Source organism: Vipera berus, assembly GCF_964194415.1.
Source record: "Vipera berus genome assembly, chromosome: Z".
Taxonomy (NCBI): Eukaryota; Metazoa; Chordata; class Lepidosauria; order Squamata; family Viperidae; genus Vipera; species Vipera berus.
Window position 1 is genome coordinate 128,203,040 of NC_138205.1, and position 14,014 is coordinate 128,217,053.

At 44.8% G+C, this 14,014-nt stretch overlaps 1 protein-coding gene across 1 annotated transcript in view; it reads right to left on the bottom strand.

Annotated features, from left to right (window-relative positions):
• Nucleotides 1–14,014, bottom strand: part of LOC308678424 (mitogen-activated protein kinase kinase kinase 3-like) — a 123,436-nt gene that overhangs the window by 13,474 nt on the left and 95,948 nt on the right. The window contains exons 10-13 of the mRNA XM_081345614.1: nucleotides 12,675–12,742; nucleotides 8,366–8,455; nucleotides 3,952–4,149; nucleotides 1,873–2,021 (exon numbers count right to left, since the gene is read on the bottom strand). Of these exons, the coding sequence (XP_081201740.1) occupies nucleotides 1,873–2,021; nucleotides 3,952–4,149; nucleotides 8,366–8,455; nucleotides 12,675–12,742 (505 nt within the window). The remainder of the gene's footprint in view (nucleotides 1–1,872; nucleotides 2,022–3,951; nucleotides 4,150–8,365; nucleotides 8,456–12,674; nucleotides 12,743–14,014) is intronic.

The following is a 14,014-nucleotide window of genomic DNA, read 5'->3' on the forward strand; positions in this document are numbered from 1 at the left end:
AACTGGCATATAATGGGGCAAAACTTACTTCGCAACTACCTTGCTTAACTGTTTCTTCCTTTGCAATTCAAGCAAACCAATGTCCCAAACAAGATGTTACTACAGCTTTAAGTGAGCACCATGCAGAGCTGAGGGCTTTTCCAGGAAAGTGACTCCGCTTCTAAACAACATTTGGCCAGTAACATTTCCTGTCTGAATCCAAAAAAATGACAGGAATTGAAACGGAAGAGCTGTGTAACAGCTTTCCTTAATCCAGTGGAACTGCCAAGATTATAACTTGAATGGTGAGCGTTTTCTAAACCAGCAGAGAGCCCATCTAGGTTGAGAAGAATGAGACCCGAATTTACTGGTCTGATCTGGGGGTGGGTGGATGAGAAGGATCTCTTCCTCCCTCGCATAAAATGGCCCATTAAGCCATCTGTGGTTATTGTGTTGCATAATGACGCCACTGCATTGCTTGAAACTGAATCGCTGGCATCCTTTTGGGTAATAACATCTGGGAGATAGAACGATAGAACAGATAGATAGATAGATAGATAGATAGATAGATAGATAGATAGATAGATAGATAGATAGATAGATAGATAGATAGATAATTTAATTTTAATTTAATTTAATTTAATTTAATTTAATAATATTTATATACCGCCCTTCTCCCTGAGGACTCAGGGCGGTTCACAGGGCAAAAGTCAAATACAAAGTACAAACATTAAAAAAAGATTAAATAATTGCCCAAGTTAAAACAATTAATACAATAATAAAACCCCAAAAATAAAATTAAAAATACAAAAAAATAAAAACCCCACCCCACAGACAGACAGACAGACAGAAAGACAGACAGACAGACAGACGGATGATAGAAAGATGGATATATAGATAGAAGGATGGATGGATGGTTACATAGACAGACAGATAGATAAGTAGGTAGGTAGAGACAGACAGACAGCTAGATAGATAGAGAGAGACAGAGATAGGTAGATGATAGAGATAGAGAGATAGTCAAGTAGACAGACACATAGATAAGTGGTAGGTAGGGATAGATAGATAGATAGATAGATAGATAGATAGATAGATAGATAGACAGACAGACAGACAGACAGACAGACAGACAGATAGAGCTAGGCAGGCAGGCAGAGAGAGAGAGAGAAGGAGAGGGATAGATAGATAGATAGATAGATAGATAGATAGATAGATAGATAGATAGATAGATAGATAGATAGATAGTTAGATAGATAGAAGGGACGCGGTGGCTCAGTGGGTTAGGACGCTGAGCTTGTTGATCAGAAGGTCGGCAGTTTGGCGGGTCGAATCCCGAGTGCCACGTAACAGAGCGCCTGTTACTCATCCCAGCTTCTGCCAACCTAGCAGTTCGAAAGCACGTCAAAATGCAAGTAGAAAAATAGGGACCACTACGGTGGGAAGGTAACAGCGCTCCGTGCACCTTTGGCGTCTAGTCATGGTGGCCACATGACCACGGAGACGTCCTCGGACAAGCGCTGGCTCTTCGGCTTTGAAACGGAGATGAGCACCGGCCCCTAGAGTTGGAAACGACTAGCATGCATGTGCGGGGGAACCTTTACCTTTTTATAGGTAGATAGAGAGAGATAGAGAAAGAGGCAGAAATAGATAAGTTTAGAAATAAATACAGATACTGGTAGATGATCTATCAATTGATTGATTGATCAGTAGGTAGATAGAGGAGAGAGAAAGAGAGACAGACAGGAAAGGAGAGAGAGAAAGAGAAACAGATGGTCTTAATTTATCACTGTGTTGTAACTTATGGTTTATGATGATTGTATTTTAGGATCTATCACCTGTGGCTTGCATGTATGCTGAGCGCTTCTGCACCAGGAGACAAATCCATACACTCACCTTGCTGGTCTCTTGGCTGTCGGGGTCAAATGGCACCTGCTTCACAGACAGCTCCCGTCCAATGTCCACATCGTAGCAAAGGTACACTTCTCCAAAAGCTCCTCGGCCCAAGAGCTTCCCAAGCCTCCAATTCACGGGGGCCTGCAGTGCTGAAAGGAGGTAGAAAGAATAAGATCCTCTGCAAAAATACAGTCCTCAAACACCCAGATCTCTAAGTGTACAAGGATCCCTCACCAATGCTGGGAAAACCCACTTTTTTCCTAGGTGGGATCTACAGGCAGTCCTTGACATACGACCACAATTGAGCCCAAAATTTCTGCTGTTAAGTGAGACATTTGAGTTTTAAGTGAATCACTGCAGTTGACAAGTTAGTCACATGGTGGTTAAGAGAAGGCGGCTTCCCCATTGACTTTGCTTGTCAGAAGGTCGCAAAAGGAGATCGCCTGACCTAGGGACACGGCAATGGTCATAAATACGAACCAGCTGCCAAGCGTCTGAATTTTGATCACACAGCCATCGGGATGCTGCAGAGGTCGTAACTGAAAAGCAGTCCCGAGTCACATTTTTCAGTGATGCTGTAAGTTTGAATGGTCACTAACCAAAGTGTTGTTCAGGTCGAGGACAACCTGAGGTGATTTCATCAAAATCTGAATGCCACTTAGTACTTCCGGTTTCTAGGCTGTGTAGTTGCTAAAACGCTTCTAAAATACAGGCTGGCATTTAAAGATGGGTCGGATGTCCAGGTCTATCAGCAATTTATTCAACTCGATTTCTTTTCTATTACAGGATTTGGGGATTCCCTGGAGAAGTTCAGGGAGCATCAAAGTTCATCCCTGAGGTACAAATATTCTCACCTTGTTCCACACGGGTCCAAAAACATGGAGGAACATTGAGGTAGCCCAGAGAAGTCTTGCAATGAATGTTAGGGAGACGGTGAAGCTTTCACGAGGCAACTGGACTTTGTTTTTTTCTCTTTGAAGACGTTTCACTTCTCATCCAAGAAGCTTCTTCAGCTCTGACTGGATGGTGGGGAATGGAATCCAGTCAGAGCTGAAGAAGCTTCTTGGGTGAGAAGCGAAATGCCTTCAAAGAAAAACAAGAAAGTCCAGTTGCCTCCTGAGGAAAAAAAAAGGCACCTTTGGGACAAGCACAACCTGGATAGCTGAGAAGCTCCACAGACTCTCAGCCGTTCAGTTTTTCTTTCAAATTTGCAAGATCAACAATGGAAGATGTCCAACTGACATATTAACTGGGAATTTCTTCAGGGCTTTTTGAGTCAGCGTTAGAAACCCTGCTCTGGTCGCGAAGGGTAGATCTGCTCTTGTGCTGCCCTTGAGATCCTCACCTTGTCTCTGAAAATGGATTCCTCACCATTCAAGGGTGTTTCCCCCTTCTTCCCAATGCAAATAGCCATCAATTAAGGCCATCAATTCCACACAACGTGTCAGGACCCACCCCAAACCACGTCTTAGGAAGACAAAAACTCTTGGGAGTCAGTTCTAGTCCAAAAGGAATTTTTACTAGGACATGCTTGGTTGTGGAAATACAAGACAGGACCTGGTATTGTTTTACAGATTGAAACTTTATAAAGAGTTCCCGGTTCAACCCCACTTCCCTCAACCCCATTTGGTCAGCCCCCATCCTTCTACTTTGTGTCATCCCTTTCGTGGGAAAAAGGGAACGTCGAATCTTTATGGCTATTGCCTTCTTCCTTTACAGATTCAAATGGAGACACAGGCCAGATGCCTTCTTCCCTAACCCTCCCCTTTGTTCCCCCAGTTCAAAAGATTTCCCTTGGTCTTTGAAATAACCTAAGGCAGGCTGAATCCACATCCTCTCCTCCTTCCTTGGGAGATGGCAGAATCCATTGGGGGGGGGATAATGTTTTAAACATACATTTATTTATGAATGTGATATAAATGGATTCTGACACGACTTCTACATTATCAGCCCATTTTGATGTTCCTTCTCCGAGTGAAGCCCCAAGGATTCCAAGAGGGCATCGAACATGGCCAACGGAGAGGATTCCCAACCGTAAACATGTACCCATCAGACGCACACTGAAGTGAAGCAACTTACTGTTCCTGGTCTTGGGAGAAGAAGTGCTAAAGCCTTGAAAGATCTTGTCACAATTGTGCCACCACTTGTTGTTCCCTCGTTCCTCGTACCGCAAGGTGATCAGCTTGTTGTCTCCATTGTAGCTCTTGGTTCGGCTGGAAGGCAGAATCTGAAACAGGTTCTCTGGAGGAGCGTAACTTCTGGGGAACGTTCTCCGGCCTTCAAAAGCAATAAAGACAGAACAGAAAAAACTGAAACCACAAAAGGGCTTCTTTACCTGGTATACAGGTAGTCCTCAGCTTATGACTTCAATGGAGTTCAAGATTCCTGTTGTTAAATGAGACATCTGTTAAGTGCTTTTGCCCCGTTATACAACCTTTCTTGCTTCAGCTGTTATGTGAATCACTGCAGTTGTTAAATTAGTGACACAGTTGTTAATTGAATCTGGCTTCCTCATTGACTTTGCTTGTCTGAAGGTCACAAAAAAGGGATTATACGATCCGGGGTCATTGCCACCGTCATAAATATGAGCCAGTTACCAAGCATTTGAATTTTGATCACATGGCCACGGGGATACTGTGATGAGTCACTTTTTTCAGTGCTGTTGTAACTTTGAACGGTCACTAAATGAATTGTTGTAAGTCAAGGACTACTTATTTATTTATTTATTTATTTTATTTTAATCCCATTTATATCCCGCCCTTCTCCGAAGACTCAGGGCAGCTTACAATCTAAAGCACAATGTGCTTAGCAATAGCCTTCATTCTATGTATATGCCTGCTTATTAGGGCTTTCGCACCCCCCCCCAAGCGGCATTATTACAAAGTCAGCTTAATTGCCCCCCCAACAATCTGGGTCCTCATTTTACCCACCTCGGAAGGATGGAAGGCTGAGTCAACCTTGAGCCTGGTGGGACTCGAACCTGCACTAATTGCAGGCAGCTGGTGTTACTTAAGGAGGCATTAGCCCACTGCTCCACCAAGGCTCTTTACTTGTATATCAGCTGAGCTTCTCCCAAGAGTTTCTTACATTGATGTGCAATGTCCCTCCATGTGTGCGTGGACTGAATGTAGCTTATTTTTTTAAGATGGTTCTCCTTGAAATTGGATTGGAGTCTTTTGCTTCTGCAAAATTGTCCAGCCCGATTTTATCAGTCATCTGGATTGGTTCTTCTATCTTAATTCCTTAAATTAAATAATCCCATGATTCGTAGAAGAGCTCAAGCAAGGATCCCAATGAAAGCGGTGTGGGGATCCCGATGAAAATTTATTTAATCTCTCCTGAAGCAATCGCATGATTGCCTTCCAGGCTGTGGGAGCGCCAGCCCTGTGGAACCAACTTCCCCTTGAGCTCTGGATGGCCCCGGATCTCCGGTCCTTTCGCCGCGGCCTTAAAACATTTCTTTTCCATCAGGCTGACCTGGACTGACGACAGGGTTTTTAAAAATGTTTTTAACTTATTATTGGGGCTGCTAGTTTAATTCTTTTTTTATAACTTTTGTATTATTGTATTTTTATTGTCGTTAGCCGCCCTGAGTCCTTCGGGAGATGGGGCGGCATATAAGTCCCAAAAATAAATAAATAAATAAATAAATAAATTTCTACTAGAACATTTTTGTAACATTCAACAAGGATCAAGGAACGATCTGAAGTTGGTGGAAGTTACTGCTTCCCGATCACTTGAGATTCCCTATTCCATGTCCTGAATTCTGGGATAATAAAAAAAACAGACCCTGGTTTTCTTCTTTCTGCCTTTTATGCTTGTTTGTTTGTTTCCCACCTTTATCATTTTTACAAATAACTCAAGGCAGTGAAGTGAACATATATCAACATCTCTGTCTTCTATTTATCCACCCAACAACAATCCTGTGAGGTAGGATGGGCTGACAGAAGAGTGTCTGGCCCAAGTTAACCCAGTTGTCTTTCCTGGCTAAGGCAAGACTTGAACTCAGGGTCCCTTGCTTTCTAGCCTGTGATTTAACCACTAGAGACTATTTCTATCCCTCTATCACATTTAGATAGGGACACGGTGGCTCAGTGGGTTAGGACGCTGAGCTTGTCAATCAGAAGGTCGGCAGTTTGGCAGGTCGAATCCCGAGTGCCGCGTAGCAGACTGAGCGCCTGTTACTCGTCCCAGCTTCTGCCAACCTAGCAGTTCGAAAGCATGTCAAAATGCAAGTAGAAAAACAGGGACCACTCCGGTGGGAAGGTAACAACGTTCCGTGCGCCTTTGGCGTCTAGTCATGCCGGCCACATGACCATGGAGACGTCCTCGGACAAGCGCTGGCTCTTCGGCTTTGAAACGGAGATGAGCACCGGCCCCTAGAGTTGGAAACGACTAGCATGCATGTGCGGGGGAACCTTTACCTTATCACATTTAGATACTTGATAGTTCAAAATTTGTCCTTCACATGAGTTAGACCAGTTTTATAATTTTTCAGCTAAATGGGGAAACTGCTACTGTAAGAAACAGATATACAATGTCTTTCTTTGACAGAGCCAATTTGAGGTTGGCTGTAGAAAAGACACTTTAAAGCAGTGGTGGCGAACCTTTTAGAGACCGAGTGCCCAAACTGCAACCGAAAACCCACTTATTTATCGCTGGGTGCCAGGTGGGCGTGGCCCACTGGGTGGGTGTGGCTGTGGTGGTCATGGAAGATTGGGTGAGTGTGGCCAAGGTGGGTGTGGCCACCTCAATGTTGCTCGTGGGGAGGGACACCTGTGGGGGGTGGGCAGGGTTGGGGGAGCTCCAGGAGGTCTCTGGCAGGTGGGGCGGTAGGCAGGAGACTCATCCTGTGGGTGAGGCGAGGCCAGCGAGCGCATGGGGGCCGACGGTGTCCGTCAGCAGCCACAGCCTGCCGGCCCCTCGACAGGCGCACTCTGGGGCTCCGCAGCCCGTCGCCAGCAGTTCAAAGAAGCCGCCTCCGAGATGGATGGTCGGCCGACAGCTGAGGAGGCGATGCAGTGGGTCGTGCCTGGGAAAAGGAGAGCATGCAAGGCCAAGAGGGATGGGATGGGGGGGAAGGGAAACCAGCCGCACCGGGATGCATTCAGCCACGTGGGACCTTGGCGAATTAGCAGGGGGCTGGTTGAAGAGGGACAGTTGCCACCTCTGGGCATGGCGCGGGTGCCCACAGAGAGGGCTCTGAGTGCTGCCTCTGGCACCCGTGCCATAGGTTCGCCACCACTGTTTTAAAGGAAGATGGACACAGCTTCTTTACCTTAACAGAATAACAGAGTTGGAAGGGACCTTGGAGGTCCTCTAGTCCAACCCCCTGCTCAGGCAGGGAAAGCCTAACCACCCATTTCAGACAAATGTTGTCCAATCTCTTCTTGGAGCATCCACAACCTCTGGAGGCACAATTTCCCAACATATTGAATTGATGGAACCAATTATGAGTTCCTTAATTGGAGCTCCTACGGAGTAACAGGCAGTCCTTAACCTGGAACCGCAACTGGGCTCAACATTTTAGTTGCTAAGCAAGACAGCTGTTCAGGGAGTTTTGACCCATTTTACAACCTTCCTTGCCACAGTTGTTAAGTGAATCACTGCAGTTGTCAAGTTAGTAACATGGTTACACTGAGAATTAAAGAAAAAGAAGAGTATTTTAAGACATGGAACTTATTCTATCAACGGCTGGAGAAAAACGCGATAGAGAGTGAGAACTTAATCGGTATTACTAAACAAAATAAATTAACCCAGACAACACGTTGTCCATGAAGCGCTAAAGAATATATATATATATATATATATATATATATATATATATATATATATATATATATATATATATATATGTATGTATGTATGTATGTATGTATGTATGTATGTATGTATGTATGTATAAGTTGAGGACTAACTGTGGTCATGTTATAGGAAGTTCCTACACTGGCTAACTAAAAGCTTTTCCCAAAGTGTCTGCAGGGAATGATCAAAAAAGTCAAGGTGATGTTAGCTACCGTGGTGAGACCAAAATTGTTCTGTCCTTTTTTCCTTCCTTCCTTCCTTCCTTCCTTCCTTCCTTCCTTCCTTCCTTCCTTCCTTCCTTCCTTCCTTCCTTCCTTCCTTCCTTCCTTTCCTTCCTTCCTTCTCTTTTTCCTCCCTCCCTCCCTCCCTCCCTCTTTCTTTCTTTCTTTCTTTCTTTCTTTCTTTCTTTCTTTCTTTCTTTCTTCCTTGTTTTTTTCTATCCTTCCTTTCCTCTTGTCTTTCTTTCTTTTTCTTTCTTTTTCTCCCTTCCTTCCTTCCTCTCCTTCCCTTCTCTTTCTTTCTTCCCTCCCTCCCACCCTCCTTCCCTTCCTTCCTTCCTACCTCCTTTTTCTTTAACTCCCTCTCCCTCTTTCTTTCCTTTCCTGCCATCTCACCTGCCGCCTTTTCTGAGCAACCCCTGCTTTCTACCATTCAAAAAACAAATAAACCCTAGTTTGAGCAGACTTACCATCATTGTAATCCTTGCGACTCTGAGAGAGATGATACTGCCTCGGAAAAGTGCCGCCTTTCCCTCGGTCACAAAATGGGACATTGAAATCTGTCCAAGAAAGAGGAACGAGGTAAGAAAAGTGAAAAACTTTGGCTGGCTTGATTCCCACCCGCAGTGAAATTCAAGATGTCAGGAGCCCCTCCAGATTCTAATCCCAGTTAAAAGTTAATGTTCTGTACCAGCCTGCTACCGGCCCTGCAGAAAAGGCAGGGACAACCCTTTTACAAACGGCAAGAGGCTGGAATTACACCTGCCACATTTATAGCTACAAAAACAGCTATAGACACGAACCAAGAAACAGGAGCTTTAAGAAACACAAACTATCCAAGCGGTTGCCTTCAGCAAACCAGCCCTCCCCACACATTCCCCTTATATAGAGTTCAGGGCGTGGCTTCTCTCTGCCTCCTTCCGAGAAGCCCCATTGCCTTCCTCTGTTTACTCCTAATTGACTGCCTCCTGCGTCGGGCGTCCTTGAACAGGGCCAGCTGTGGGTCATCTTCATCTACACTGTCAGGCTCACACAGCTGGGTCTCCGTGGTGACCAAGTGGGAGGGGCCTGGCTGAGGGCTCTCATCAGCAAGATCTTCAACCCCCTCAGCAAGGTCTTTAACACCCCCCTCCTCCTCTGAGTCGTCCGACCCAACTGCCGAACCCACAGGCTGACCCTGAATCACAACAGTTAACTTAGAGAAAGAATTAAATAACAGGTGCTCTTTTACAACAGAGTCCCTCCTATTATTTTTACCTATAAAGAAAAGCATTAAAAGAGGATTTTTTTAAAAAAATTACTCCAGCCTACTCGTTTCATCCCTGCAGCCTAGGTTTATTTGAAATGTGTATGTTGCGTACAGGATTTGTGTCTGTAATGTATAGAGATAGTATACATGACAGCCCAAAATATCCGTTGCTTAGCAAGGAAGCTGTTAAGTGAATTTTGCCCCTTTTGTGACCTTTTCACCGCAGCTGTTTAGCAAATCACTGCAGCTCTTCAATGAATCATGCAGTCGTTAAACCAATCTGGCTTCCCCCATTGATTTTGCTTGTTGGAAGCCAGCTGGAAACCACATCTCTCTCTCTCTCTCTCTCTCTCTCTCTCTCTCACACACACACACACACACACACACACAGAGGGACACTGCAACCGTCACAAATACATGCCAGTGGCCAATCACCCAAATTTTGATCACATGACCGTGAGGATGCTGCAAAAGTCATAAGTGTGAAAAACGTTTTTTTTTCAGTATAGTTAACTTCGTTATAAACAATTTTAAGAGTTACTTATATACTTGCAAAATGAGGCCTGAGGCAGGACTAGAACTCACAGGCTCCTGGTGATTGGTTCAAAGTCCCCCAGCTGGCATTTGTGCCTGAGGCGGGACTAGAACTCACAGGCTCCTGGTGATTGGTCCAAAGTCCCCAGGCTGGTGTTTGTGCCTGAGGCAGGACTAGAACTCACAGGCTCCTGGTGATTGGTTCAAAGTCCCCAGGATGGTGTTTGTGCCTGAGGCAGGACTAGAACTCACAGGCTCCTGGTGATTGGTTCAAAGTCCCCAGGATGGTGTTTGTGCCTGACGTAGGACTAGAACTCACAGGCTCCTGGTGATTGGTCCAAAGTCCCCCAACTGGCATTTGTGCCTGAGGCAGGACTAGAACTCACAGGCTCCTGGTGATTGGTTCAAAGTCCCCAGGCTGGTGTTTGTGCCTGAGGTAGGACTAGAACTCACAGGCTCCTGGCATTTGTGCCTCCTTAGGTAGGACTAGAATTCCCTATCTCCTGATTTCTACCCTGGGGCCTTAAGCACTAGATCCAAAATGGCTCGTTTTCCTATTGGCGATATCTGCAAAATGAATCTCTTAGCAGCTTCTCCAAGTGACTAAAGAAAATTGAGAAATGGCCCACTTGCTGAAAACAATATTTTTACAAAACAAAAAGAAGATAATCTGTTACAGAAAGAAAATATCGCAGCCGGGAGAACTGTTACAAAAGGCTTAAGTTTCATTTTTGTTTTCTTTTGCTGCCTTAGAACAGCCCTGTTTAAGGCCCAAGTTATTATCAATCCTCCTCCTTCTTCTCCACATCGCTTAACCATCATCGCTTGATCATCGTCCTCTCCTAAGACAGCTCAGCTGTTTCTCCTTCATGTGCTGCTCTCGAAGCAGAAGATGTCCGACGCAGCCCGTAATGAATGCGAAAGGAAACAGGGGCTGTTGAGCGTGAGCCGGGGGGGGGGGCGTTTGGGGCTCAGGCAAAGGAAAGCTTAATGAAGAACTTGAACTCTGCACCCTGGAGGCATATTAAAAATTCCCCCAAGCCCCACAACTTAAATCTGAAATCAGCTTCAAACATTTGGTACAACACAATATCACTTCCAAGTCAAACTCTTTCTTTCTTTTTCTTCTCCTTCCTTCACTTTTTTCTCTCTTTCTTTCTCTTCCTTCCTTCCCTCCCCCTTCTCTATTCCCCCTTCCTCTCTTCCTTCTTTTCTTTTCTCTTTCTTCTCCTTCCTTCACTTTTTCCTTCCTTCCTTCCTTCCCCTTCTCTATCCCTTCTTCCTTCCTTCACTTTTTCTCTTTTCTTTCTCTCTCACTTTCTTTCCTTTCTTCCTTCCTTCCCTCCCCCCTTCTCTATCCCCCTTCCTTCTTTCTCTTTTCTTCTTTCTTCTCCCTTCACTTTTTCTCTTTTCTTTTTTTCCTTTCTTTCCCCCTTTCTCTATCCTTTCTTCCTTCCTTCCTTTTTTCTTTTACCTTCACTTTCTCTCTTTCTCACTTTCTTTCTTCTTTCCTTTCCTCCCTTCTCTATCCCTCTTCCTTCCTTCCTTTTTTCTTTTCTTTTCTTTCTTCTCCTTCCTTCACTTTTTTCTCTTTTTTTCTTTCTTCCTTTTCCTTCCTTCCTTTCCTCCCCCTTTCTCTATCCCTTTTCTTTCTTTCTTTCTTTCTTTCTTTCTTTCTTTCTTTCTTTCTTTCTTTCTTTCTTTCTTTCTTTCTTTCTTTCTTTTCTTTCTTTCTCTTTCTTTCTTTCTTTTTCTTTTCTTTCTTTCTCTCTCTCTCTCCCTCTCTCTCTCTCTCTCTCTCTCTCTCTCTCTCTCTCTCTCTCTCTCTCTCTCTCTCTTTCTTTCTCTTTTTAAAGCATCTCTGGGCCCTTTGCCATGTATTCATTTTTTAATAGGAGAGGCCATGATAACATTAATGTTGAACAAATGTTCCAGTGATCTCCCCAGCCTGGACAAGGACATTTAAGTCATGCTGTTTAGCGAGAATCAACTCTGCAAGGAAAATGTAAGATAACTGAACCGTTTGGTTCATGTAAGATCCCCGTTTTCTGGGACTGACCGACAGAGCCCGTGGGAGGAGGACTGCCATATTTCTCATCTTCTGGCAGGTCATCCTTCTAAAGTTCAGCTATAACTTTTTTTTACATTCTTGCTTTGGGGAAGTTTCGACTCTTTCTCAGCCTTCTAAGATTTTGCTGAGACGTTGCTTACAGGCAATCCTCGACTTACAAACCATTCATTTAGCGATTCTTTACTAAGCTAAGTTACTAAGCCACGGGAAAAAGTGACTTACGATCAGTCCTCACACTTACAACACTGTAAATGTCGATTGTTGTCATAAGTCAAGGATTGTTGTGATTCAGGGTCAGCCTGTGGGTTCGGCATTTGGATCGGAGGATTCAGAGGAGGAGGGGGGTGTTGGAGAGGTTGCTGAGGGGGTTGGAGAGCTTGCTGATGAGAGCCCTCAGCCAGGCCCCTCCCACCTGGTCACGACGCAGACCCAGCTGTGTGAGCCTGACAGCGTGGATGAAGATGACCCACAGCTGGCCCTGTTCAAGGACACCCGACGCAGGAGGCAGTCAATTAGGAGTAAACAGAGGAAGGCAATGGGGCTTCTCGGAAGGAGGCAGAGAGAAGCCACGCCCTGAACTCTATATAAGGGGGATGCGTGGGAGGGCTGGTTTGCTGAAGGCAACCATTTGAATAGCTCCTGTTTCATGGTTCGTGTTTGCTCTCTTTGCTCTGTTTATGTTTTTATGTTAATAAATTTGGCAGGCTTAGTTCCAGCCTCTTGCCTTCTTGTAAAAGGGGTTGTCCCTGCCTTATCTGCAGGGCCGGTAGCAGGCTGGTACAGAACAAGGATTATCTGCATATCAATCTTGGTTGAAGTCAACAACATTGTCTTATGCAGTAAGTATTGCACAGTACTAATTATTTTGTAATAATACAATAAAATTATACAACATTTACACAATCCAACAACTCAGCATTCTTACCCAGACATTCCAAGCTGCCCTTGGCTTCTCTTTTCCTTCTGGAAGCTGGGTTTTTGCTGAAAGACGGGCTGCACAAAGATCGAATTAGATTTAGCGAGCTATGCTCAACCGTTAACATTGCTCATTCTTTTATCTGCACACTACTACCCTCCATTACTCAAGACTAAAAATCTTAGCAATGCACAACATTTTAAATTCCTGCATAAATTTTAAACTGAGCAATGCCTATCTCTCCCTATAAAAATGTGAGGCATCTTGCACTAATAAACACACACCAGGGAATGATGCATTACGACTTAAATCCCAAAGGTGCTTTTTCTAAAAGGCAACTGGAAATTCTTGGGTTTTGTTTTCCTTGCAAACATTTCGCTTCTCATCCAAGAAGCTTCTTTAGTTCTTAGTTGAGAAGTGAAACGTCTCCCAAGGAAAAACCAACGAAGTCCTTTGGGACAACCCTGACCTGGGTGACTGAGAATCTTCATACCAGAGGTAGGCAGCCTTGGCTCTTTTATGACTTATGGACTTCAACTCCCAGAATTCCTGAGCCAGCATGGGGAACTATGGCCCCTTCATGACTCGTGGACTTCAACTCCCAGAATTCCTGAGCCAGCATGGGGAACTATGGCCCCTTCATGACTCATGGACTTCAACTCCCAGAATTCCTGAGCCAGCATGGCTCAGCTTGGAAACCTCTCCCTTTCCTGTCAGCATGGCTGGCTCAGGAATTCTGGGAATTGAAGTCCATGAGTCATAAAGTGGCCTAGGCCTAGGCCAGGGGTAGGCAGCCTTGGCTTTTTTATGACTCGTGAACTTCAACTCCCAGAATTCCTGAGCCAGCATGGCTCAGCTTGGAAACCTTATCCTTTTCCCTCAGCATGGCTGGCTCAGGAATTCTGGGAGTTGAAGTCCACGAGTCATGAAGAGGCCAAGGTTGCCTACCCCTGCCATAGGCTGATGACCTATGCCCCTTAAAAATCAATAGAGGTAGTCCTTGACTTACAACAGTTAGTGACTGTTTGAAGTTTCAATGGCACTGAAGAGTGACTTGTGACTGCTTGTCACACTTACAACCATTACTGCCTCTTCATGGTCATGTGACTAAAATCCGGATGCTTGGCAACCGGCGTGCATTTAGGACCGTTGCTGTGTCACATGATCTCCTTTTGCGACCTTCTGACAAGCAAAGTCAATGGGGGAAGCCAGATTCACTTAACAACCGTGTTACTAATTTAACAACTGCAGTGATTCATTTAACAACTCTGGCAAGAACGGTCGTAGAGTGGGGCAGAACTCACATAACAACTTAGCAACAGAAATTTTGGGCTCAGTTGTGATCGTAA